This window comes from Bos grunniens, chromosome 23, assembly GCF_055505025.1.
Source record: "Bos grunniens cultivar Pamir isolate PY7600 chromosome 23, Bosgru_T2T1.0, whole genome shotgun sequence".
Lineage (NCBI taxonomy): Eukaryota > Metazoa > Chordata > Mammalia > Artiodactyla > Bovidae > Bos > Bos grunniens.
In genome coordinates, this window is record NC_141187.1 from 30,439,928 (window position 1) to 30,466,269 (window position 26,342).

At 46.4% G+C, this 26,342-nt stretch overlaps 2 protein-coding genes across 23 annotated transcripts; one reads left to right on the forward strand and one right to left on the reverse strand.

Annotated features, from left to right (window-relative positions):
* Positions 1 to 279: 279 nt before the first annotated feature.
* ZFP57 (ZFP57 zinc finger protein) lies at positions 280 to 26,342 on the forward strand. Of its 16 annotated transcripts, none has more exons than XR_015152188.1 (10): positions 280 to 483; positions 2,592 to 3,093; positions 3,550 to 3,676; positions 4,113 to 4,217; positions 5,054 to 7,430; positions 15,882 to 16,039; positions 20,605 to 20,717; positions 20,823 to 20,894; positions 25,628 to 25,690; positions 26,185 to 26,342. XR_015152188.1 is itself a non-coding variant. In XM_086369648.1 (5 exons), the coding sequence occupies exons 2-5, from the start codon at positions 2,908 to 2,910 to the stop codon at positions 6,343 to 6,345; spliced, it is 1,710 nt and encodes a 569-aa protein (XP_086225774.1). In that variant the 5' UTR covers positions 280 to 483; positions 2,592 to 2,907; the 3' UTR covers positions 6,346 to 9,405. The 16 variants fall into 16 exon arrangements, 9 of the variants coding, with proteins under 9 accessions (XP_086225774.1, XP_086225778.1, XP_086225779.1 ...); XR_015152192.1 differs by having other exon boundaries at positions 4,137 to 4,217; XR_015152189.1 differs by lacking the exon at positions 15,882 to 16,039.
* On the reverse strand, positions 4,861 to 17,578 carry MOG (myelin oligodendrocyte glycoprotein). Of its 7 annotated transcripts, none has more exons than XM_086369679.1 (8): positions 17,475 to 17,578; positions 16,006 to 16,353; positions 11,712 to 11,825; positions 10,181 to 10,201; positions 9,830 to 9,850; positions 8,060 to 8,176; positions 7,711 to 7,731; positions 4,861 to 7,326 (listed from the first exon to the last, which is right to left on the reverse strand). In XM_086369679.1, the coding sequence occupies exons 1-8, from the start codon at positions 17,557 to 17,559 to the stop codon at positions 7,313 to 7,315; spliced, it is 741 nt and encodes a 246-aa protein (XP_086225805.1). In that variant the 5' UTR covers positions 17,560 to 17,578; the 3' UTR covers positions 4,861 to 7,312. The 7 variants fall into 7 exon arrangements, with proteins under 7 accessions (XP_086225805.1, XP_086225803.1, XP_086225808.1 ...); XM_086369677.1 differs by having other exon boundaries at positions 6,895 to 7,326; positions 9,748 to 9,850; XM_086369682.1 differs by lacking the exon at positions 16,006 to 16,353 and having other exon boundaries at positions 6,895 to 7,326.

A 26,342-nucleotide genomic window follows, 5' to 3' on the forward strand; every position in this document is an offset into this window, starting at 1 on the left:
CATGGACAGAGGAGCCTGGTGGGCTAGAGTCCAAGGGATCACAAAGAGTTGGACATGACCGAGCTACGAACATATTCTTTACCACTGAGTCACTTGGGTAGCCCAACTGTGTGTTTTCATCAGAAATAATTCAATCTCTTTTCTCCCAAGAGTGAGTTAAGACTGGAAATGAAATCCTAGCCCTGGGTGGGACCAGCAGCTACAATTGGTAGGAGGGATGGGCTAGTGGGATGGGCGGATCCTTTTTCTTTTAAGCTTCCTAGATTGTTTTGAACTCTTGACTTTGGCGGTCCCACAAGCAAAGCCAGGCAGGGTACGCGGTGGGTCTGCGGAAATCGGCGAGGAGAGTGGGGTCGGGACGGGGTCCTGGCAGGGCCGGGGCGGGGTCGCGGGCTCCCGGTACATTTGCGCTGGGTTGGCGCGGCTAGCCGCTGGCCCACCGGAAGTCCTACGTCCTGGAGCCCCGGTCCTCGGCAGCGGCGGGTGAGTAAGGGCAGCGGGGAGTTGAGCTCGCGGTGGTGGAGGCTAGTGAAAGGTTTGTCCTGCGATCTTCCGCCCCTGACCTCGGCAGGCGAGGGGAGCATCGCGCCCCTAGTCCTGGAGGAGTTTCCAAGCCCTGAGGGCCCCTGGGGAAACCTGGACTGGTTAGGGTGTGGTCCGGTGCGGCGACCACTCACTCCCTGGGGATTCGGCCAAGAGCACGGGCTGCTAGCATGTGTTGAAAAAGTCAGGGTCCCAGCAACGAGGTTTCGGGGCAGACGGGAATCGGGCAGTGCAGTTCCCGTCAGCGGGACCGGTTCAGTGGGTACTGGGTAGCGGGCCACGCAATCGTGAGCGAAACTCTCCGTCCCTGCCCGCGGGAGCCTCCGAGGCTGGGGTCCGAGGCCGGGCGCGAAGTGGCCGGAGGTGAGCGCCATGGGCCCGCGATCTGACCGGGCAGAGCTAGGACCGAGCAGAGACCCAAAGGCCGGATGAGAAGGGCGAAGGCCCTAGGGTCGTTCTGCTTGGCCGGAGGGCAGAAAACTCCAGTGGCTGAAGCAGCGGCGAGCGGGGCGGCAAGGGCGGACCCCCGAAGCCTGGAGCGGGTGTTGGGGATTTCAGTGGTTCTCAGAATAGCTACAGGAAACACTGGACGAGTTTGGGGTTAGAGATCGGGTGGACTCAGAGCACTGGAAAATGGCGACACATTCCCTCGAGGGGTTTACGTTCTTGGAAGGGCGGGGACGGGCCCTGAACTGATAAACAGGTCTGCGCCTAGAGTCGTGTTACCCCAGCCGCCTTGCACTAGCCGGCCAACCGGTTTGAGCTCTGGGGCGAGTGGATGTAGAAAGTACTATCGAGGTCAACGTGCCAGGGGCAGGCGGCAGCGGCCAGAAATTCAGACTCCATAGTTATGCTTTCTCCCCAAACCAGACAACCAGCCTAGAATCTGGACCGAGCGCCCCTGGCCACCACCCCCAGCAAATGCTTTTGAGAAAGACTTACAACGGTGGGTCTTTCCTGAGGGAAAACAAGAGAGCCAGAACTTTGAGGATACGATTATAGAGACTTTTGAAGTGTTACTTTTACTGTGTTCCACGGGCTAGTAGGAGAATAATCCAGACCTGCACCATCTCACCGCTTGATTATGGATGGGCTTGAAGCGAAGGGAGGGAGGGACCAACTTCACCTCCTAGGAAATGCACCTTTCCTGTCAGCTTTCTTTTTAGCAATCCTATTAACTTCATTGTTGAACGCCCCTTTCCTTTCTGGCATTTTCAATTCTACCACCTTTCAAAAAAGTGAAAGGAAGAACGTCAACAGGTTTTTAAGTCTTCATTCTTTTCATTCCATTCATTCCATCTGGAGGGAGGCCTAGCGGGGTGAGTGGCAGTCCGCAGGAGGAGGTGGGAGTTCCACCATGTTTGGGCAGAGCAGGAACTTCCCCGGTTGGACCGCAGCTCCAGCGCTGGCTCCCTGGGAGCCAGCCCTGTGTAAGTGTTGGTTGTTGGGCTGTTACCCACTTTTTTATTTTAACGGTCGTTAAACTAACTCTGCTGTGGGGCATGCAGGATCCCCATAAGGGATCAAGCCTGGACTTTTAACCACTGGGCCAACAGGGAAAGTCCCTTCTTTATTCTTTACAAGGATCTGTATGTATTAAAAATTCACAGAATCATCCTAGATGGGATCTTAGAGAATCTCCTTTAATATTATTTTCCAGTAAAACCACATCAGAATGCAGACACTTGCACAAGGCTGTTTGTGACAGAACCAGGGCTGGTTACCTCAGGCATGTGCTTTCTTTCCAGAATACCATACTGCCACCCTAGAGGGGGCTTTGGGACAGCGGGAATCTTGTCCTCGGTGATAGAGCCCAGGCTTTGAACACTAACTGCTGTGGACTGGGAGCATCCCTGAGCAATTACCTAGCATCTCTGTACTTTAGATTACTTAAAATGAGGTTGTTAAGCATTACCTCATGAGGCAATACTGAGAGGTTTTAGGTACAAATAAGAGGTTCAATAACTCTTGGTGTTTCCTGACCAAATTAGGAAGCTGTTGTTCCTCACCGCCCTCTTACTGATAAGTTTTGTTCTCTCTGACCTCAGGTTCCTGGAGGTGGGCAGCAGCTAGAAGCAGGGTGAAGCAGAAGGCAGACGACACCTGCAGGGCTGCAACCTGGCATTACTGAATAGTGACTGCTGAGGCAAGGGGGACCAGGTCCCTGAACTCTGTGGCTGAGGCTTGAAGGGAATCAAAGGTGCTCTCAGTTGTGAAAGAGGAGAGTTTGGACAGCAGAACAAAAAAGGAAGATAGCCCCCTGGAGCAGATATCTTTGACACAGGAGGCCAATTCAAACCCTTTGCAAAGGCCTTTGCCAGGTCTCTCCATCTCCTCAGTTGCTGGAAGGTAGATAGCCCCAGGATGGAGCCTAGTCACCCTTGGGGGCCAGACCAGGCATGGATAAAGCTTAAAAGAGACAGCATGGAAGAGAAGGTGTCTGACCAGCCAAAGCCAGTGGAACCTGTACAGAAGCTGCTCCCTCAGGTGGACGAGGAGGGTCTGCCGAAAGCCTGGAAGGGAGAGTGCTGGTGGAAGGAGTGGGTGAAGGTGAGGAGACCAAGCGAGAGGAAGGGAGGGAGGGCCCGGGTCCTGGACTCCAGGAGCTCCTTCATCCATTATCCTGTCTGCAGACCAAATGGAATCTCAGAAGGTTCCAAGCTGTAAAGCATCCAGGAGAAGGGGCTCCGAGTCCTTTTTTCAGCTTCCATACCAACCTGGAATCCTTCAAGGACTACTTGCTGAAATTCATCAGAGTGGCAGCCTTTCATCCTCCCTACTTTCATTCGTACATACCCCTGCCTTCTCCCCCTGCATTGTTCTCCCTTCCTCTCCACCCTTCCTTTCCTGTCTGTACATTAAAGTTGCTGACTTTGTACTTGTCTTTTCCTATTCCTATTTCTTCTCTCCTTCCGTGGTTTTCCTTTTCTCTTAGTGTTCTAAACCTTTAGACTGGATGTCTGTCTGTCTGTATACAAACTCCCCGAATCTTTCCTGTTCTTCCAGAAGCCAGTCACCTTTGAGGATGTGGCAGTAAACTTCACCCAGGAAGAGTGGAAATGTCTAGATGTCAGTCAGAGGGTCCTCTACCAGGATGTTATATCAGAGACTGTCAGAAACTTGATGTCTGTGGGTAAGAGGCTGGGGTTCCTCACAAGCTTTCTGTCCCAGGCCTTTGGAACATCTGGTTTCCCTGGATAGGTAGATCAGCTCACAATTATCTTCACTGATCCTTGGTTTTGGTTCTTTATGTTCCAGGTGGGAAAGATCTGGGTTACTAGGCTCAGGGTGAAAGAAGGAATGAAAGCTTGCATGAAGGCAAAGATAACACTTGTAACATGATAACAGTGTTTTCAAAGAATGCAAATCTGCCTATTCAGCCAGCCAGTATATCCTGAGTCATATGTACCCGGCACTTTGTTGGAATCTGGCCTTTTGTGTGTCTCCTTCCAGCACTTAAGTGTCCCAGATTATGGCTCTTAAACCACAGATATGCAAGAAGGGAGCCCCTGACGTGTGAAGGGGCAGAGCCTGGGACCTCAGCTTTTCCTCTCCTTCCCATTCCCCAGATGGAATCTTTCTGTCTAATCTAGATCTGATCGCCAAGCTTGAGCAAGAAGAGAAACAGTGGGAAGCGGATCTCTGTTCCCCGAATGGAGAAGGCTTTCATTCAGGTGAGAATTGCAAAGGAGAGAGGAGGGTGAAAAGGGCCCAGGATGCCTCAGGAGGATGGAAATGCCTAAGAGGAACAGGGGTCTGTATACCTGGTCCTAGCTTGCATCCTTCCTGCCTGGACATCATCTGCTCAAGTCCCCTGGCTTTAAGAAGATGAGTATCTGAGCCACTCAGGACAAGTGAATATCTTCAGTTTCCAGGGACTGAGAGATTCCATGTCAGTTGCTTATGGCAGCGATAGCCTCTTGATTAAAAAGTCCTTCCCAAGAGAAAAAGAAAGGGATGGGAGATAAGCCTGATGCTGAGTTGGACTAAGGATGACTTGTTCCTGAGAGTAGAATAAGGACTTGAGAGAAATTTAAGTCTGAGTTGACCCCAGTCCTGGTTTGCCGAGACAGTTCTGGTTTATGCTTCTCACCTTAGCTTGATTCTTAATAGCACGTTCTGGTCATCCAAGTGTCCCAATCCTTATGATATATTATGAGGTCACCTGTGGGTATCTGGGGTGTCTGGGAGTATGATCAATATTGCAAATGAGAGGAATTAACACATGCATTGTAAATAAACTATACTTTGGTAATTGAAAAAAGAAAATGAAAAGAAATGGATTTGAAGAAATGTGGTTAAAATTTTGATCTCAGATATTGTTGGAAGATGCCAGTTAAATTTTTATTTGCTTTCAATTTGACAACCCAAAAGTTTATTCTTATCTCTGGTCTCTGAGGTGTAAGAGTGAGGGTGAATGTCGGGTGGGAGAGGAAGCAGTGTGGACTGAACAGACAGCTGTGTCAGGGCTGTCATGATGAATCCCATCATTCTTCCTCATTTCCTCCAGGAGGCAAGAAGGAGGAAAGCCAAGAACAGAGTCAGAGTTTGGGAGATGAGGGGACTGTTGATGACAAGAAGGCCTCCCTTGCTCACAGAGGCTTGGGCCCAACCTCTCCTCCAGCTGGGTCCCCGGAAAAGACGCCAACATTGCCAGAATCCTGGGCTCGGCCAGCCTTTACCTGTCACACCTGTGGCAAGTGCTTCAGCAAGCGCTCCAGCCTCTACAACCATCAGCTTGTTCACAACAGCGCCCAGTGTGGGAAGTCCTTCCAGAACCCCAAGGACCTCAGCTCCGGCCGGCGCAAGCAACCCAGGGAAAGGCCCTTCCGCTGCTCGCTCTGTGGCAAGACCTACTGCGATGCTTCTGGACTGAGCCGTCACCGCCGTGTCCATCTGGGCTACCGGCCCCATGCGTGCCCCTTCTGTGGGAAGTGCTTCAGGGACCAGTCTGAGCTCAAACGCCACCAGAAGACGCACCAAGGCCAGAAGCTGGGGGCTGGAAACCAGAAGCATATTGTGAGGACTCCGGATACCAGAGCTGGATTACAGGGCCTGGCAACAGGGAACCATGCAGCAGTGGCTGCGACCCAAGGACCCACACTTAAAACCAAGGGTCCCAAGACTCAGCCCCAGCCGTCAATAGACAGGAACCAGGTACCTGCCACCAAGAACATGGTAATCACTGTGAGAGCTCAGGCCCCAGAGCCTGTGACCAGGACCCCAGCCCCAGAGCCTGTGACCAGGACCCCAGCCCCAGAGCCTGTGACCAGGACCCTGGCAGCCAACATGCGAGCTACTCGCCTGAACACCAAGTCCAACTCTCACCCAGAGAAGCCTTCAAGACTCAAGGTCTTCTCTTGCCCTCATTGTCCCTTAACTTTTAGCAGGAAAACCCGTCTCTCCAGTCATCAGAAGGTCCACTTCACAGAGCAGTCCAACCGCTGCTTCCACTGTGGCAAGTCCTTCACTTTATTCTCCGGGCTGATCCGGCACCAGCAGACTCACTGGAAGCAGAGGGTCTACTGTTGCCCTATATGCGACGTCTGCTTTGGGGAGAAAGAGGACCTTTTGGGTCACTGGGGGGGCTACAGAAGCAAGGGGCTATTCCTGGGCAGTCCCCACAAGTGCTGGGCCATCCTGGGTCAGTGGCTTGGCTTCTTTCCCAATGCCTCTGCTGTGGCAGGGAAGGAAATGGATCTTTCTCCTGGATCCAGACCCTCAGGAAAGGGGAGGAAGGGAGAGGAAAAGGCACGCAGAAGAAAGAAAGCAAAGGCAATGAAGGTCTTAGAAGGGAAATGAATGGCCTGTCCGCCTGAGGTCTTTCTCTGTTTGGTTTTCCAGAGGAATGACCTACAGGGTAAGGAGACTGGGATAAAGGAAGAGAGGTGATGGGATAGAGGAGGACATACAGAAAGGAAAGGGGACAAGAAGTGGCACTTGGAAACTTGTATTGTTATTAATTAGCACCTAGCTTGTTTCTTTAGACCATCAAGTAGTAATTGTTCAAAAAGACAGTGGATCTCCATTAGGTATGAAGATGAGAGGGAAAGGATGAGAGAAGGGAAAGTCTGAGGGGCCCATCTGGATGGGGTGTGGAAGTAGAAGGGAGGTGTTTAAAAGCAGGCATGTTGCTCCGTTCTCATCCCTTGCTCCCCTGGCTCCTCGTTGAGCCGCTCAGGCAAGATGGAGCTCTGGCCAGCACTCCATGGGTTTCTCCCCAGGTCTTCGCTCTGCAGATCACTTGGCTCTCTCTTGCATATTGTGGACTTTTCCTGCACCTTCTCTTCAACCCTTCACACCCCTCAGCTCTGCCTACCAGGGCTGAGATTTTGGAAGAAATGACCACCATTTGCAAAGCTGATGTGTTGTAATTTGCAACGAGGAGGTTCCTGGTCTTCATTTCATGGCAGAGACCCACTTGTCTGTGTTACTCTGCAGCACAGGTGTCCTCTGACAGAAAGAAGAACACCTGCCTGGCTGTAGCCGGAGAGGACTTCAGGTGGAAGACAGACCAAGGAGCAGAATGATGTGGGCAGCAAAAAGGGGGAGAGGAGGGAAGGAGCTGGGGAAAGGGACAGACAAGGTAAAGACAGAAGAGAAGTGGATCCTGTTTGGAATTCAGAGCATTCCTGGAAATGCAGATTGCAATGTCCCCGCAGCGAGGAGGGAGGCCAGTGAATGTGCAACTCAATGGATGTGACATCCCCAATGACTGATCCTTGGACCAGCCAGGCTCTTCTCCATCCCAGCCAAGATGCTGTATCCTTCAGAAGGGGTTTCCTAGAAGGAGGAGAAAATAACTTGAAAAAGCCGTCAACAGTTCCTGTCATGAAACTGTTAAACCAGAGAGAAGAAAGACCCTGAGGAGCCACCCAGCATCAGAGGTGAGGCCCAGGGCAGCTGCTGTAGGGAATGGATGAACGAATGGGAAAGGAGGCAGTTGGAGTGGGATTCCTGATAGTGGGGCTCCTAGCTGGGACAGATCAGGCAGCAGATTAGAGTGCCTTCAGCGCCCATTCCCCAGGAGGAGACATCCCTCCACCCAGGCTTGCCAGCCCCTTCCTTTCCTCTTGGATTTTGATCCCTCAGTAGCCCCCTCTTCCCCTTGCTGCTGCTGCTCTCTGTCTTTTGCTTTCAGCTTTTAAGAAAGTGAAGAAAACTTACTTAGCTCTTCAAGAAATTGCCCTGAAAACAAAGAGAAATAGGTGATGAGCGGAAGATGACTGGCTCCTCCCACATCCTCCCTGTGGACTTTGTAGTCACGCCCCTCCCCCCTTCCACTAAGAGACCCCTCAAGTCTCGATAAGTGGTTCGCTTCTTGGATTATTTCTATTTTCTGAGGAGAAATTTCTTCTTTCTGAGGAGTCTGGGGTTGGCTATGGGGACAGAGCAGGAAGGACATTCCGGCTCTGAATCTTGAACCCTGCTCCCATCCACCCTCTTTAAGTTTCCTATTCAGGGCTGGCTTGATCCCTCCAGCTCAGTGGTCCTGTCTGCTGCCCCAACACTGCACCTGCTAGTCTGCGGTGTAGCCAGTTATAGCAGATGATCAAGGCCACCAGGGGTCCGAGAACCGGCACGATGACAAATAGGGTTATCTTCCAGCAGGGCACCATCAGGAAGTGGGGATCTGAATTATTTGCCACAAAACAAACAGGATGAACATGTGTTCCCCTCTTGTGTCCCACCCACCCACTCCATTTATTATTGCGTTTCTTTGGGATTGGGGGTTCTTAACCTGCGTGCCAAAACAGTTTGGATAGAATCCAGGGAGTTCATGAATTTGCATGAGAAAAGCACTACATTTTTATTTTCACTAACTTCGAACTGAATTTAGCTTTTTCTTCCTGAAAAAGGACCATAACAAATCAGTTATCAGTGGTACTTCTGACTTTATCACCAATGGAAACAGCATTCCCATCAGAGTTGTTTCTGAAGTCTCAAAATACTGTTTATCAATATTTTGAAATACCAGATTGTTAGACTTGCCACTACATTTTATTATTTAATCTATAGTTTTGTTATTTAAAGAAATATTGGTTGCTTTAATCACAAATTTGTTTACATTTTGATAACTTTCAAAATAATGATTTTCTTTGTAATCATATGTGTTGTATTTTATGTGTACATTTCAAAACATTCTGGGAAGGGAGGGGTTCATGAAGCTTCACCAGACTGTTGAAGAGTACAGAGTTAAGACCTTTGTTACTTGAATCCTGTAAAACAAAGATGTTGGTCCTCCCCTTTGAGTTGGAGACTGTGTGTGTTTTTTTCTGCACACTGATTAAATGCCAGGGTGGAGCCAGGGACACCTCCAAGCCTTCAGAAGCAAACGCTGTTTGGGAAGGCTGCTCAGGGCAGGGACCATATTAAAATTTCTGCAACATCCACTGAACAAGGATTCGGGTGCCCTCCTGTTGTAGGCACTGTCCTTAGGCACTAGATGATCTGCAGTGAACAAAAAGGACAGAAACCGTATCCTTGGGCCAACCTTTTTTTTTTTTTTTTGCTGTGTGGCATGCAGGATCTTAGCTCCCCCACCAGGGATCAAACCCGTACCCGCTACAGTGGAAGTGCAGAGTCTTCCACGGTGGACTGCCAGGGAAGTTCAGGCCAACATTCTAGGGGGGGTGTCTTCACTTCCCCCACTAAGTCTTCCCCGAGGAGTCAGTTACTTATTCTGTACTCATGAAAACTCATTTTTCCTCATGATTGGTCAATGATGTATATGTACTTTCATTCACCAGTTAATTTATGTGTATGTATCACTTCCCCAACTAGACATCAAATTGATGTGCAGAGGCACTGTTTACCTCTCCTTTGTAATTCCTGAAAAAATAAAATCATGTACATAAAGTATTTGTAATTCCTAGAATGAGTTAACATTGGGAAGCTGTGTTATAGTACCACACATAAAAGTGTGTGCTTGTGTGCTCAGTCATGTCCAACTCTTTCCGACCCGTGGACTGTAGTCCGCCAGGTCTACAGTGGGGTTTTCCAAGCAAGAATACTGAAATGAGTTGTTATTTCCTCCTCTAGCGATCTTTCCGACCTAAGGATCGAACCCACATCTCCTGCATTGCAGGCAGATTCTTTATCACTGAGCCACCTGGAAGCTCTAATTAATAATGCTATTATCTAACCAACCCTAGATGCAGACGATGACATTCAAAGAAAGAACAAGAGAGGGAGAAGACCAACCGGGAGCTGGGAGTCCTTATGTCCCCAGGTGACAGGAGTCGAGTGAAACACCAAGCTGACCTGGGGGGCTGCCAGAACTTACCAAAAGTCCGGTGGAGATTCTCTGAAAGAAGAAAAAATGCAAATGAACTTAGTAGTGCACTGGCAATGATCCTTTCTCCTCTGAGCCTTTGTTATTTAATGACTTGCAATTGTTTGTAGTTGTAAGTGGTGCACAATGATGGAGGAAGGGGAGCTGTAGGATTTTACTTCTGCTCTCCATGAAGGCAGGGAAGAGGAATGAAACTTTGTACGACTGGTTTTAGGAGTTTTAAATAGAGAAGTTCTTGCTCCAAGGGAGCACAAGGTGTTGGGACAGAGGCAGAGATGGTCAGAGAAAATGACCATTTCAGTTATGAGGAAGGTCTGGGGAGGGAAGGTGCCTGGAACTCACCTATCTCTGCCCAGAGTTTTCCTAAAATAGAAAAAGGCGACATTGTTAATTCTACCTCAGGCAGTAGATGGAGCCCCTCCCCACCCACTGCGCTGGGCCTTTGTGCAGGCTCTTTTCTCAGCAGCCTGGGAGCATCCTTAGAGTGAGAACCAGATTTGAATCCCGGGCTTCAGGCTCATTCTTTGGCTACTGCCTGGTTTAAAGAAAGTGGAGAACCTCGGTAGACAGCAATGTCCACCAACACCCTGAACCATTATCTCCCCCACTGCTGTCTGCTCCTTTTCCTGTTGGTTCTGGGGTCACACAGGCACTCCACCCTGCTGGGTTGTCAATTTGTTAATCTAAAGCTACTTCCCATCTGAAGGAGGAAAGAAGGAACTAAACATTTAGTTGAGCAGCTGCTTTGTGACTGGCTCTGTATTAGGCACTTTACATAACACTGTCCCCTACCTTCTGGGAGGGAGGGTGTTATCTCTGCCTGACACAGACAAGGCAACTGAGACTTGGAGGAGGGTTCTGGTCATTGAGCTGGACCCAAACCCAGGCCTCCCAATTCCACTGCTGCTGCTAAGTCGCTTCAGTCGTGTCCGACTCTGTGCGACCCCATAGATGGCAGCCCACCAGGCTCCCCCAACCCTGGGATTCTCCAGGCAAGAACACTAGAGTGGGTTGCCATTTCCTTCTCCAATGCATGAAAGTGAAAAGTGAAAGTGAAGTCGCTCAGTCATGTCCAAATCTTCTCAACCCCACAGACTGTAGCCTACCAGGCTCCTCCGTCCATGGGATTTTCCAGGCAAGAGTACTGGAGTGGGGTGCCACTAGTCAGGTCCTTTCTCCTCAGCCATGTGGGTGAAGAGGTTACTGAATATCTGGGATGAGGTCATGGGGAGAGAAGACCCCACCAATATCACCCCTTCATATACTCCAAACCGTCTTTGCTGCTTTAGCCTGTTAGGAATGGGAAGGGGAAGGAGGCCCTATAGGCTTTGGCTTTGGGAACACTTGGTGGAGGGGAGAAGTCTTGACATGAATGCTCTTGGGCACAAGAGGCAGCTTCAGACAGCTGGACCCCAGACCTCGATGTTGGATGGAGAAGGAGAAACACCTATTATGTGGTAGGGAGTTTTACTTATAGTATCTTTGTTTAAACCTAATAACACAGACCTGCCAAATTCTGAAGCTCACACTCTCCCAGAAGGATAAGCTGCTGTGTATGGTACAGGGGCCAGAAAATAGGGGTTTCAGTTTGAGCTCTGCCACTTACAAGCTGTACCAGCTTGAGTAAATCTCTGAACCGCTCCAGGCCTCAGTTGCCTCCTCTGTAAAATGGGGTTATTGCATGTCAGCCCTACCTCTTATGAAAGCTAAAGGTCCTGTTGCCCAAATGATAATTACATTCAGCAAGATATAAAACTTGTCATTATGGAGTTCTGAACCCAGAAGTCCCTCAAGAATAGGTATCAGCTGACCAAGCTCCAAGAGGCCAGGCACTTCAGGGACGGTCCCCCGCCAGCCGCCCTCCAGCCTGTACCTCGGAGTCTGCGCTGCAGGCACAGGAAGACGAGGCCCACGGTGATCTGTAGGAGGAGCACTGGCAGGACCGCGATGAGCACCAGCACGCCGGGGTTGATCCAGTAGAAGGGATCTGAAAGGCAGAACCAGGGAGGCCCAGTGCTCATCCTCAACAGCCAGCACAGCGCCCAAAGATGACTCAGAACTGACATCTGAGCTTAGGCTTAAAGGAAAAGTGGTTGTTTCCAGGCAGGGCCGGTAGTTTAGAATGACAGGAGTCTATATATTGGGCAAGTCTTGGAGAGTTTTGAGAACCACACAAGGGACTTAGATCTGACCCTCAAGGTCACGGGGGTACTCTGAAGGATTTCTTGATGAGGAGGAACAAGATCTGACACACTGACTGCAGGACGTGGGGAGGGGTGGGGAGTCAATTAAGAGGCTATGATAAGAGTGAAAGTAAAAAACCTGAGCCTGAACTAGGACAGTGTAGGAAATCGAGGTGAACTTAAACAGGAGAAAAAGTCTTTTTAGTAACTTTTAAACTGAAATGTAGTGTTTCTTTCAATTATGTTTGTAGGTAACACTCTGAAACAATATGAACAGAACCTGAGACTTTCTCATCCTTAAAACACACAACTATTTTCATATCACAGTTGGTGCAGAAATCTCAAAATATCACTTATGTTCACCGTTTTGAAATGACACTCTGATCAGGGCCACCCCATATCTTATTTAAAAGTAACCTGGAGCAACAGGATTTTGATAACTATTTTAGTACAGGTATGTATTCGTTTCAAATATCCTTCTGAGAAGGGGTCCATCGACTTTACCAGTCTGATAAAAGGGTGCGTGACGCAAAGAAAAGTTCAGAACCTCTGTTCTGGAGATTTTGAGAAAGTGGAATCCATGGATTTGGTAGATGTGAACTGGAAATGGTAAAGAGAGAGGGGTGATCTTTGCCTTTCTGGTGCCATCTAGTGCCCATTTTAGAGTCTGCCCTTCAGTGCCTCAAAGCTTTCCTGGTGTAGTCTCAGCATGCAGGGACTACGCTTTTCATTTTGTTCTCTGCTTTAGGGGGCTAAGGGCTTCCCTTGTGGCTCAGTTGGTAGAGAATCTGCCTGCAGTACGTGCGACCTGGGATCGATCCTGGGTTGAGAAGATCCCCTGGAGAAGGGAAACACTACCCACTCCAGTATTCTGGCCTGGAGAACTCCATGGACTGTATAGTCCATTGGGTCGCAAAGAGTCCCACATGACTGAGCGACTTTCACTTACTCACTTAGGGGGCTAAATAAAGATACTGACATCAGGGTAGGCATTAAGTCACAGCAAAAACCCTCAAACTGGTTTCGTAGGTAAAAATACCACCCTTCAAGCTGTAGTTTCAGGTTCTTGTCTGTTACTGTGTCCCCCAGGAGAAAACAGTCAACTCTGCTTTCAAAGTTCTTATCAGAAGTAACCTGGAGCAACATGAGTTAGCAACTACATACTTTAGTTCCTTTCTTTGTACACCTTTTATATTTTAACAAAGGGTTAGAATCACAAAATGAGAGAAAAGCAAACATTGTGAGACTTCTGATATAAAGTGATAAGTGAAGTATATAGCATCACCTATGAACTATGCCTGACAAAACAGATCAAATGAATCTGAATCTGATGGTGCATATTCTAATCGATGAGTTCACAGGAAATAAAGCGTATGGAACACCCTGTTGAACAACATGGGAATGAAATCATGGAGAGGTCTACAGGGCGAATACCTGCCTGTGGATCTTGTTTGGATTGGATTCAAGCAAACCAACTGCAAAAATGTATTTATAAAATAATCAGAAAAATGTGAACACAGACTGGGTATTAATAAGAATTTTTGTTAAAGTTTAAAGATGTAACTAATATTTTGGTTATGATTTTGTTTTGTTTGATGAGTTTTTCTGTTTGAGACATACATTCTTGAAGATTTAGCAAATGACATGATAATGCTGTCTAGGATTTGCCTGAATAACTCAACTGGGGAGGAAGTTAATGAGTGTGGTTGAGTGAAACAGGTTGTCTGTCCCTGGTTCATAACTGCTGCAGTCAGGTGATGGGAACTGGGAGGCTCATAAGAATCTCTCTACTCCTGGGACTATTTTACAGTTTCATAATGAAGAGTTTAAGGAAAGGTTTAGAGACAACTAGTAACAAAATCATAAAATTGACAAGAAAAATGTAAAGTTGGAAAGTGAGATTAGAAACTCTCCAGTACTCTTGCCTGGAAAATCCCATGGATGGAGGAGCCTGGTAGGCTGCAGTCTATGGGGTCACTAAGAGTTGGACATGACTGAGCGACTTCACTTTCACTTTTCACTTTCATGCATTGGAGAAGGAAATGGCAACCCACTCCAGTATTCTTGCCTGGAGAATCCCAGGGATGGGGGAGCCTGGTGGGCTGCTGCCTATTGGGTCGCACAGAGTCGGACACAACTGAAGAGACTTAGCAGCAGCAGCAGCAGAGAAAAAGGGAAGGTAATTACACCTGAGAATCCCATGGACAGAGGAGCCTGATGGGCTACAGTCCACGGGATCGCAAGTGTTGGGCATGACTTAGTGACTAAACCACCAATTACACCTGAAATTTGGCAATCACATGCTTACTGCATTTTGGTCCTAAATTTGTCTTGGCTTCCTGGAGCCACAGGCTAAGTGAGTGGTCCCTTATAAAATACTCTTTTTTTTTTTTTTTTGAAGACTCTTAGGCATGCAGATTATAAGACAGGAGGAAGTGGGTTGGATTATGGAAATCCACCCAAAGGAAAACTTTCTCCCCAGGGAGGTTTTTTTTTTTTCTGAGGGAGTGGGGATGGGAAATGTATTGGGGGAGGCAGTTTTTGAGCAAGGAGGAAGTTACTGAACAGGAATGAGGAAAATCAGCCAACTGGAGAGGTTGGCTCTCCAGTTAGACTCCCTTGCAGGTAAAAATCCCCCAGTAAGAACAGCTGTATGAAGAACATTCTGTGCCACACAAAGCTATTTTCACATGCCTGAAATCCCTCTGTAGAAACAGTGCTTTGTTATCCCACATACAATGCCATCTTCTGGTCCCAGCACTGCGACAGTGGCCCTTGAGACACAAAAGTGATCGATTGTCTGATGTTTGTGCTGCAGGTGGGGAGGAGGGAAGGAAAATGACCTGAGGCTCTGGCCTCAAAATATTTTTGATCCTCGATTAAATAGCAATTAACTTTCAAATCTCCCCCTCCTTGTACACATCTTAACTCCTCAGAGATAGATAAAACAACAAAGTTTCAAAGTCATCCATCACACAAAACATACTGCAATGAAATTCTGGAGAAAGGAAGCAATGGAGGTAAAATCTATAGGTAACATCTCTTTCTATGAATATAGTCAGACATTTGTTCTACTTGTTTAACTCACTTGTAGTTACGTTTATCAGGAATATATTCAACCTCATCTAATAAAACACTACAAACACATCAACTGAGGAATTCATTGTAATAGGATTTGCAATAGGACCTATTCCTAGCCTTAGGAATAGGGCTCTTATTCATAACAAATAAATAAAAAGACAATACAAAGCAAAACAAGAAGGGAAAAAGTCCACTTGGATACTTTGATTAACTTTTAGATAATTCATATTCCCCTTGAGTAGCACAAAATAACACACAAATGGATTATTCTGGATTTTGCTGCTTGCATTTATCATTTTTTTCTATTTAAGATAAAGAATTTCCCTAGGCATACCCACAAATGTACACATTATATATACATTTTTATATAAATGATAAGTATGATGATATGGATAAAATTAGAGTTGTTTTTCTTATTGTTGGATCACACCCTATCCTCCCTTCTTTCCCCCAAAGTGAACCATATTAATTTTCTTACCGATGTCTTTTTGTGTTTCTCTGATATAAAACATAAGGTTTTGTCCTGTTCCCTATATTCTGTAGCTGTCTTTTATTATCCAACAATACCTTGTGAAATGCCTCCAGGATGTCTGGTAGGGCCCTAAAGCAATTTTTTACATGGCTCCATGATATTTACTATATGGATAACAGTGTTTACTCAGTCACTCCCTACTCTTGGGTATGGACTCTGATTCTGGCTTCTTTCTCATGTAGAGTAATGATGTAGTAGACATTGCGGGCATATGAATTCCCATGTGTTGATGTGTATCTCTATGAAGTTAATTCCCAGGAGCGAGCTGTTTGGGTTGAAGGATCTCATCTCAACTGAGAGAATGGTCAGAGGCTCAGAGGAAAGTCTTGGCCATCGAACAGATGATACCGACTGATACACACACTACTCACCTTCCACTTTCAATTCCATCGCTGCCTCCTCTTGGTAAGAGTGATCTCGGAAGAAGCAGGTAAAACCTCCTTCATCTGAGAACCTCACATTCCGGATCCTGAGGGTCACCTTCCCTTCCCCAATGGTCTCTTTTAGCAGCTGTGTGCGGCCCCGGTATTCAGGTGCCTGCTCTTCGTCTTGGTCCTTGCCATTTCGGTAGAGATGAACCACCCTGGAGAAGGGGGGCCGATACCATCCCACCTCCATGCCTGTAGCGTTCTTTCCTGGAGATATGCGACAGGGCAATTCCACTTCATCCCCTACCAGCGCCCGGATGGGGTGCCCTGGTCCTATTACTCTGAACTGTCCTGTCCAAGACACCAAAGAAAAGAAACTGAGTGTCACAGGGAACCTGGACAAACAAGTCCTTCATGGGAAGGAAGGGCTGCTTCAAACAGGGAAAGAAGGAGCTTAATTTTTAAGTGGAATTCTAGAGCCAGGGAAAAGCTCAGTTTTTCTTAAAGGTCTCTGTTTGGAGAGATACAGCGAGTTCCCTGCATAGATCATTCTAGCCAGTGGCCATCCCAGCCCCTAGGAATGCGGCCAAACATTGCTCAGTTTTATGGTCCCACGGGCCTTCCTGTTCAGACTTGGCCAGATTGATTGTTATTTTCCCCTTAGCGGTTTTGCTTTGGTCACTTCACTGCTACCACCTCTCTGTCACTTCTCAGCTCTCTGTTCTTGTTCATACCCTGGTCCCAGATTCTTCTCTGAGATCACCCTAGAGGTGGCTCTGTTTTCTTCTTCATTTCCTCTGTATCTTCAGCCCTCTCTATAGCTCCTGGACCCTGCCATACATGCTCCCAGTCTGTTTTCATCTGTGGGACGTATCTCCTCGTCAGACTGGAAGCAACTGGGAGATGAGGCTGCTTTCTCCATTAGACCTGCAAAGATTTCTTGAAGGCATGCATAGGTCCCCTCTGTTAGGTGGCTCCTTGAGGTTGGGAATGTGTCTTCTGAGAGCAGGGCTCCTCTGTAAAAACTTATTAGTGTCTGATCGTGCAGAACAGAACTCTCGGAACGGAACTCTCAAACATGACAAGACACTTCAACAAACATTTATTGAGGTTTACCATGGGACAAGTGTGACTAAGCATGTTAAAGGTTTCATTTTATTGAACCCTGACAGCAACTCCAAAAGGTTGTTATGATATTCCCTGTTTGATAGGTGAGAAATCAAAGCTGGAAAGATAGGTAAGAACCAAGTTCAGGGAAAGCCCTGAGTTAAGGTCACGTGATGGAGTTGGGGTCCCTTCTGAAGGCTGTAGGGAGGCACTGAAGGTGTCTGAGGGGAACCATGTCAGCACATCTATGTTTTGGAAAGATCACTTGCACAGCAACTTGAGGATGTATTGAAGGAAGTAAGCCCAGAAAACTAGCCTTTCTGTTCTCAGAGTCTCCCCAGGGCAGGAATAAAGAGAAATCTTACCTGCAGAGCTGGAAGTCAACTGGAGGAGGAGGAAGAGGAGGGAGGGGAGACAGCTGGGCAGAGAGGAGCTCAATAAACTGGCCATCTCCACTGTCAGTGGGGACAGAGAGCCCCTGCAGCAGGGTCAGGCCAAGGAGAGGCCCTTGGGGTGCATGTCCCCACCCCTGAAAAAGTCCTAGGGGAGGATCGGGGAGGGCAGAGCTGCCCTGGCCCTGTCTCCTCCCCAGCAGAACCACAGCTGTGCTCCCAGGCGCAGCCCCATGTCATCCCTGCCAGGACTTACACAAAAGGGCTACAGAGCCAGGGGATGACCAGGGCTTGCCTTCCCCACCCCCTCAGAGCTGGAGCAGAGGCTGCCTGGTACTGGGCCTTCCTCCCCCACTCCCTCCTGGCGGCCAGCCTTCCCGGGGGCTTCTAGGATCTGACCTGTTGGGATGAATCACTCACTGGACCTCAGGCTGAAGCTTGTCCAAGTGATCTGCAAGGTCTCTTCAATCCCTCACCTCCAGGCGCTAGCCAAGGGAGAGGGATCTGTGTTGGATTTTTTTTAAAAATGAAGAAGAAACATTTAGACTTAGTTTCCTATTTCTACCATCTACTGTCATCACCAGGCCATTCATTCCTCTTGATATCTGACCTCCCTCTCTCTCACTGCAAATCTAAATGCCCTTCCTTATGTTCTGATGTGTTGCTTGGATTTAGTTAGCGTCTCCCTCCCAAAGAATATTAATACAGTTTGGAAAGTCACAAGTTGAGTGTCACGAGTTGATTGCCACCTGTGCTTGGAGAGGCAGGTGTGAAGAAAGTATTATAAGATCTGCAAAGTCCGTGACTGTCAATCAACACAGGCATTGAGGACAGACCAGCAACCAGGATGCATCCTCCAGCCGGCGCATCACTCTCCAGTTTCCTCCGTGTCACAAGGAAAGTGAGATCTGGGATGGAACCTGCATGGAACAGACCATGGGGTCACAAAGAGTCGGACACTGAACAACCAGATAAACAAATAAGAATCCATTTTCCTTGCATTGGATGCTCAGAGTCCCAACCACTGGATGGCTAAGGAAGTTGCCGAGAGCTAGGATTTGAAGTCACTCTACCTCTGAAGAGCTCACTTCCCTTACCTCCATGCCCTCGACTGCCTCACATCTTTGTAAAGGGGGTGGATTTCTGGAGCTGGGGTGAGCAGTCCCTTGGATGACATGGTCTCTGGACAAGGGGAGAGAATGGGGAAACAAAGCCGGTGGTGTTGCCATTTACAGAAATCACTATAGGAGCCTCTTTGTTTGCTGAGCATGGAGCACGGTGTGGTCGTGTCTAACAACCCTGTGCTGTTGGTCAGGCTGGTCGTGATGGTCAGCAGTTAATTGTTGCTTTAATTCTGTGTGGCACATGTTATGTGCTCTTACAAATATTCTTCAGTTGTTTCTTGCTCTCCTCAGTAGTTTCCATTTGAGCCACTCCTCTCACCAGGTCTGATAACAGTCTGTGTACAGAGTCATGTATGCAAAGTGACATGCTATAAATATGTTAATGTATATGTCAAACAACACACTATCCATATGTGAGATAGTAAGCACTCAATAAATGGGAGCTTACCTAGATGTTCCCTAAGAGCAGTACTATGTAAGTTTTTCTAGAGAATGTGTAAAATATAGATCATGCACTGTTCTGCTTCTTATGTTTACTTAATAATGCATAATCCCACATTAATATATAATATAACCCTCTTGAACTTTTGAAAATGGATTCTTATTTGTTTATTTGGTTGTTCAGTGTCTGACTCTTGGCGACCCCATGGTCTGTCCATGAAATTCTTCAGGCAAGAATACTGGAGTGGGTTGTCATGCCCTTCTCCAGGGCATCTTCCCAACCCAGGGATCGAGCCTATGTCTCCTGTATTTCAGGCAGATTCTTTATCATCTGAGCTACCAGCTACTAGGTTGCATATAAATATATTCCATTAACTTAAATTAATAAATATTTAGCAGAAATGATGTGTGTCAATCCTTATATTAGGCTCTGATTGTAAAAGTTTCACCAGGACAAAGAAAAAAGTTTGGTTCTTTTTTGGCCTGTACCATGAGGCTTGTGGGATCTTTGTTTCCTGATTAGGGTTGAACCCAGACCTCCCGCAGTGGAAGCCTGGAGTCCATGCCAGTGGAAAGCCAGGGAATTTCCAAGAAGATTCTAGCTTTCTCTATGGTTTCACTCTTGATATGTCACAGTGGCTTTGTTTTCGTTTTTACTATTTAATGTTGCATTTCTTCAGGCATCTGGGAACTTAGGTGGGTAAATGCAGGCCTTCCCACGTGCCTAGGGTCCTGTCCCTCTACTGGGCACAACACATGTGTATGCCTGACTCCACTTCTCCCCTGTGCCCAGGCTCCTGCTGGGGGGCACTGAGGGTGGCAGTGGTTCCTGGGGGGAGCTGAAGACATCTGAAAACCAGTCCTGGGGAGATTAAGAAGCGAGATCAAGCTTGAATCTAGGCACCAAACCCTCAGCACACAGTCTATTACCCCATTGGACTTCTCTTACAAAACACAAATTGAAAGAGAAGTGTTAAGAATTTCAAGATAGCGACATAGAGGGCAATTTCCTGATGGCCCAGTGGATAAGACTCTATGCTCCCAATGCAGGGGGCCTGGTTTGGTCCCTGTCAGGGAACTAGATCTTGCATGCTACAGCTAAAACCCAGAGCAGCCAAAAAAAAAAAAGAAAAAAAGATGGTGACACAGAGCATTAAAGCCCAAACAGTGGGGTCGTGTGCAGCTGCACTGGTTGTTCACTGCCTTCTATACAGGTGCAGTTGTTAGCTCAAAGAGCATGTGCAGTTGCAGTTTTAATAAATTGCCCTGCACAAAGCTGTATACTCTGTACATGTGAATATACGATAGCTCAGCTTTCTCCTCTGCAAGTGGAGGAGAATGACATCTGTCCCATTAGGACTGTGAACAGAATTACAGGAAGGAACCCACGGGAACTGTGAATGGTACACAGTAAACACTCTGTAAGTGCCCTTATTTGCTCTCACTTGCAGAGATTTTTTTCTTCTGGAGCTCCTCCTAGTGGTACAAATATCAGGAGGAAATTGATATTTTCCGCTTTTGTGGTCTTATTTTCACAGTATGCTGCTGCTGCTGCTAAGTCGCTTCAGTCGTGTCCGACTCTGTGCGACCCCACAGACGGCAGCCAACCAGGCTCCTTCATCCCTGGGATTCTCCAGGCAAGAATACTGGAGTGGGTTGCCATTTCCTTCTCTACACATGTGCTTAAACTGGTTTGCAAGTTCCTAGGAGACTTAATAACTGATAGACTGTAAATGTCTAATTTCTATCCATTTAGCCCAATGTTTTATGGGTCTACAGAAGAAATAAGAACACTGATCTGAGTCAAGCTGATGCAGGTATCCAGCAAGTAAGTCCTTGTAGCCAAAATTTTACGTTTTATCTATCAATATTTCTTCCATGTTTGTGTCTTCTTTGTTATTTTTCTGAATTTCACCACCTATATTTTAATTTTTCAAAAAGAAAAGCATTCAGCTTGTTATGAATCAGGTGAGTCAAGCATTTAGGCTTGCTCCCAACCCCGCCCCCCACCCCATAAATGGGAATGAATTTGTGCTGATTTTGAGTTGTCCTATGGAAGAGGCGTTAAGCTGTTCTGAGGCTCCTCTTGGAGTAAAACTGGTTCAAGTCAGAGCTGCAGTTCAGTTCAATACAAAGGAGAATCTTCTCTCCATCACACTGAGGGAGAGAGCTGGCATCCCATTCCGGGACGTCCAGCCAACTTAGAATGGCAGGTTAGGCTAGGTAACTTTAAGATGTTTTTCATCTGTACAACCTTACGAGAAGATACATTTTCTTCTTTCTTCCCCTCTCCTCCTCACTTCCTTCCTATCTCCATGATGTCTTCACTTTTCGCCAACGCCCCCTAAAGATGTTGCCGGTGAAGGCCCAGGAGGCGCTCCCAGTCTGCCTCGCAACATGTGACGTATATGGCTTTTGCGCCGAGAACTGGTTGCCAGGAGCCCTTGGGGGGCGGGGAACAACGCAAAAGCGAGGCGCCCTCGGACCGAACAGTGACATTCAGTTCCAACGGGCAAAGCTTTTCTTGCTCTTTCAGTTTAGACCCACCTCCCTTGGTTACCTAACTTCCTCCTCTGTCTCTTTCCTCTCCTTTTGTCCAGCCCGGCTTAAGGAGCCCTTAAATGCTGCGGCGCCAATAGCTCAGGAGAGGGAAGATCCAGTTGGCCATTCTGGCACCTGGCCCAGTCCCTGAGAGCACCCACCTGCGAATGGCCCTTCTGTCACTATGCGGTTGCTCCTACGAAGGAAAACGCGGTGGCCATTTTGGAGCTGAGAGACTGTCTTTTTGCCCATCATCTTAGAGTCTGGCAACGACAGTCTTTTTTCTTTTTTTCACCTACCAGAGAAAACTATACGGAGAGAGAATTCTGTTCAGAATTCTTACAACTTTTTCAGGACTCCCAATATCCCTACTCTAGAATATAACAGTCTCTCTCTCTCTCTCTCTCTCTCTCTCTCTCTATATATGCCTAGATGCTCAAGTGCAAATTCCAGCTCCATGCAGCTGATTGATAAACATGCCAGACTCCAGTTTACTACCCTGCGGGAGAATGTTACCTTGGATAGAAAAAGAAACGTCAGTTTCTTTAACTGTAAAATGGGAGTTAGGGGGTTGATGGTGAGGATTGAATGAGACAAGGTATGTAAGGTACTTAGGTCTGTGTCTGGTTCTCAAAGGCCATAATAACACCTTTTGTGCAGGGCCTGCCTGGGCATAGAAAGTCCAGCCATGAGAGCAGGACTCTACCTTGTTTTCCCTGTATCCTCCTAGGCTGGAAGAACGAGGGATACATAATAGAATATGGTTGTGTAAAGAATAAATGAAAAACTGGAATTTTCACCTTCAGCCTTTTCACCGCCAGCCTTTGTAGTCTCCTCTCTTTCAGGCTGTGGGTTCTGCCTTCAGGCACCTTGCATTGTAATCCCTTTAGATCAGTATGTACACTTTTACTTGGTCTATGATCAGACCAACTTGTTAACTCAGAGGTTAGTATTTTTGACTTTTGATCTTTAATCCTGGATTAAGGGCTTTGTGTGATGAGGAGCTTCGGGTGTCTGCTTGCCGGGAGGGAACTATTTTGAGGGGTAGGGATGACCCATGATAAATGGCTTTGGTTGCTTTTCAGGGGCCAAATGTGGCTTACCTGGAGCCAGAATCTCCTCGCCCTTCCCCCTCACCTTTGCCATCCCTTAATATTATCCCCGGGACTTCCCTGGTGGTCTAGTAGTTAAGAATCCACCTTCCAACGCAGGGGATGAGGATTTGATCTCTGGTCGGGGAAGTAAGATCCCACATGCTGTAGGGCAACTAAGCCTACCCACCACAACTAGAGCCCAAGCTCAATAACAAAAGAAGCCCACTTACTGCAATGAAGACCCAGTGCAGTCTGTATATATGTGTTATTCCCAACCTCTACTTCCACAGCTTCCAAGACTTTCACAGGCACAGGACCCAAGTCTTTCTCTTTATGTCATCTTCCCTCCTGCTCTAGGAAAGGAAGATATTTTTTCCTACCAAGGCAATCCATCTCTGTGTTTATCCCAGGGGATGTTGATGCTCTGAACCTACAGCACCCAGCTGCTGAAGAATCCTTCAAGTGCCAGATGAGAAGACTGATGTCTAGATTTGTTAATCAATCAAGTTGATTCAAACATATTCTTTCTTGTTGAATGAACGTTCAGTTTAGTTCAGTCGCTCAGTCGTGTCCGACTCTTTGCGACCCCATGAATCGCAGCACGCCAGGCCTCCCTGTCCATCACCAACTCCCGGAGTTCACGAAAACTCACATCCATCGAGTCGGTGATGCCATCCAGCTGTCTCATCCTCTGTCGTCCCCTTCTCCTCCTGACCCCAATCCCTCCCAGCATCAGAGTCTTTTCCAATGAGTCAACTCTTCGCATGAGGTGGCCAAAGTATTGGAGTTTCAGCTTCAGCATCATTCCTTCCAAAGAAATCCCAGGGCTGATCTTCAGAATGGACTGGTTGGATCTCCTTGCAGTCCAAGGGACTCTCAGGAGTCTTCTCCAACACCACAGTTTAAAAGCATCAGTTCTTCGGTGCTCAGCTTTCTTCACAGTCCAAATCTCACATCCATACATGACCACTGGAAAAACCATAGCCTTGACTAGACGGACCTTTGTTGGCAAAGTAATGTCTCTGGTTTTGAATATGCTATCTAGGTTGGTCATAAATTTCCTTCCAAGGAGTAAGCATCTTTTAATTTCATGGCTGCAATCACCGTCTGCAGTGATTTTGGAGCCCCCCCAAAATAAAGTCTGACACTGTTTCCACTGTTTTGCATCTATTTGCCATGAAGTGATGGGACCAGATGCCATGATCTTAGTTTTCTGAATGTTGAGCTTTAGGCCAACCTTTTCACTCTCCACTTTCACTTTCATCAAGAGGCTTGTTAGTTCCTCTTCACTTTCTGCCATAAGGGTGGTGTCATCTGCATATCTGAGGTTATTGATATTTCTCCTGGCAATCTGGATTCCAGCTTGTGCTTCTTCCAGCCCAGCGTTTCTCATGATGTACTCTGCATGTAAGTTAAATAAGCAGGGTGACACTATACAGCCTTGACGTACTCCTTTTCCTAGTTGGAACCAGTCTGTTGTTCCGAATGAACGTTATGACAGGCGTTTTGACTAATCAGAACAATTTGGTTCTCATTTTCCCTTGTCAGCAGCATTCTGAGCGGTTGGTGTTGTAAAGTCATGAGATATACTTTTATCTCAGAAAAAAAATGTTATGGAGAGGGAAAAATATTATATTTATATATTTGACTGTAGGTGTTTTTTTAAAATCCTTTAACCACGGACATTATTGTTTGAATGTTTGCAACTTTTATTCTATACATAAATTGTAATTTCTTTCTTTCTTTTTTTTTTTGGTAATTTCTTACAAAACTCTATATTCCATATTGCTAGGTCACTTCACTCCCATTTTATACCAGATTTCCATCAAGAAGTAGTTTCCTAAACCACAATCTGCCTGATTACGTGTTGTTGTTGTTCAGTTGCTAAGTTTTATCCAGCTGTTTGTGATGCCATGGACTGTAGCCTGTTAATCTCCTGTGTATGAGATTTCCCAGGCAAGAATACTGGAGTGCGTTGCTATTTCCTTCTCCATGACTGTCGGGTTTTTAATATGCTCCTTGAAACCGTTCTTTCAATTTGCTAACTTACTAACAACCACAGAAGTTCAACCAACTCAGTTAGTCTGTTGATGCTATTCCCTCAAAGAAGTACAAAGATTTTGAAAGGAGACAGTAAACTATTAAGAGGATTGGGGCCTTAAAATTAGTGAGAATGGAGTTGAATGTGGAGACGTGTGTCTCTATGGGTGGGGTGGGATGGACATTGGATATAGTAGTTTTGTGTTGGTTATGGCTATGCTTCCAGTGTGGTCTTGAAACATTATGGCTATTTCTGTTTCCCCAGCACAGCTTTCTGCTTAACTGGGGTTAATCAAGGCTACATACTATTGCATTCCAATTAAGGCTAGGAAACGAGACATTTCCTTTTTATTTCATACAGTGTTTGATATAGTTTCACAGTGAACATATGGCCTTTATAAGAATGATTTAAAAAAAAAAAAAACAACTTAGCAAACAAACAAGCCTGGAAAGGCTCTTTAATTGGGAAAAATAGTTTCTGGAAGAATTTAAGCTTGCCTCGTAACCAGTGCCCTCTAGTGATCAAATTAAGTTATTGCTCTGAGATTGGACACAGCAAGCATGGAGGGACACTGGGTGAAGTTCAGCCAGGGTCTGTCCCCGTGAGAGTACTTAGTGGAGGACATATTGTACCTTAGTTGGTTGACAAAGTTGTACAGAGTTTATACTCACTGAAATATTAATGCATCAATGAACTCACATTTAAGAACTTGGTGGTGTGTTACAAACCAGCATTGAATGCTAATTGTGGAGGAAATAACTAATTCTCGTTCTTGGGGAGTTTTTTAACCTCCTCAAAATGTTTTCTATGATTGTATTAATATTTGCTCCTCACAATAATATGTAGCATAAGAATATTAAATAAAAGTTTTATTCCTTTTTTTAGATGATGAAATTGAGACCAGAGATGCTGTGAGGGGCCCCAGGTCGCCAGATGATTGGTGTCAAGGTAGGACCTAGAACCCTGAATTCTAGGTTATCAGACTGGCATTCTTTTCCAGATGTTTCTGCTCCAGTTAGGGGTGGAGATATGCAGGCTTTGTTTTATATTTAGATATTTTATTAAGTTCAATTAGATATTGAACCTAGTGGTTCACTAAGTTTTCTCTACCATTTCTGTAGCTTTTAATTCCCTTTCTATACCTTTTTATTATTTTCCTCAAACTGAACTCTGTTTGGAGACATGACTTTTAGCAACAGCATAAAATTTGTATATAATTAATTTTTTCTTAGTAATCAAACTTATTTTAAATTATAACTTCCTCTAGTCTTCTAGTCATTGCTATGAGTGTATGGGTTTGAATAATTCTACCCCAGAGTAAGGAAACTTGATATTTTAATTAGTTCTTATAACAAATATATATTATCTGTTTTTATTTTTTAAATGGAAAAAAAAAAAACAACCAGAGCCTGAAGCATGGATTTATTTTACTATCTTTCTAGATTCCAGTTTTAAAATCACTTTTGCAGATCATAAGGACTATGAAGGCTAACACCATATCTCTCTCAGGTGTGTGATTCCCCCCCCCACCCCCAGCATGCCTGGCATTGTGCTTTGCTCCACAAATATCTGTTGAATAAATGAAAAAAAAAACAAAAAA

What these genes read in the sequence shown, in the direction of transcription:
- ZFP57 (XM_086369648.1), top strand. Translation starts at nt 2,908, where the DNA reads ATGGAGCCTAGTCACCCTTGGGGGCCAGACCAGGCATGGATAAAGCTT. An exon ending in CAGAAACTTGATGTCTGTGG is followed by an intron (nt 3,677 to 4,112) that starts GTAAGAGGCTGG and finishes CCCATTCCCCAG; the next exon opens with ATGGAATCTTTCTGTCTAAT. An exon ending in TGGAGAAGGCTTTCATTCAG is followed by an intron (nt 4,218 to 5,053) that starts GTGAGAATTGCA and finishes CATTTCCTCCAG; the next exon opens with GAGGCAAGAAGGAGGAAAGC.
- MOG (XM_086369675.1), bottom strand. Translation starts at nt 17,559, where the DNA reads ATGGCCAGTTTATTGAGCTCCTCTCTGCCCAGCTGTCTCCCCTCCCTC. An exon ending in GATGGAATTGAAAGTGGAAG is followed by an intron (nt 11,826 to 16,005) that starts GTGAGTAGTGTG and finishes TCTGCCTTTCAG; the next exon opens with ATCCCTTCTACTGGATCAAC. An exon ending in GAATCTCCACCGGACTTTTG is followed by an intron (nt 8,177 to 9,829) that starts GTAAGTTCTGGC and finishes CAAATAATTCAG; the next exon opens with ATCCCCACTTCCTGATGGTG.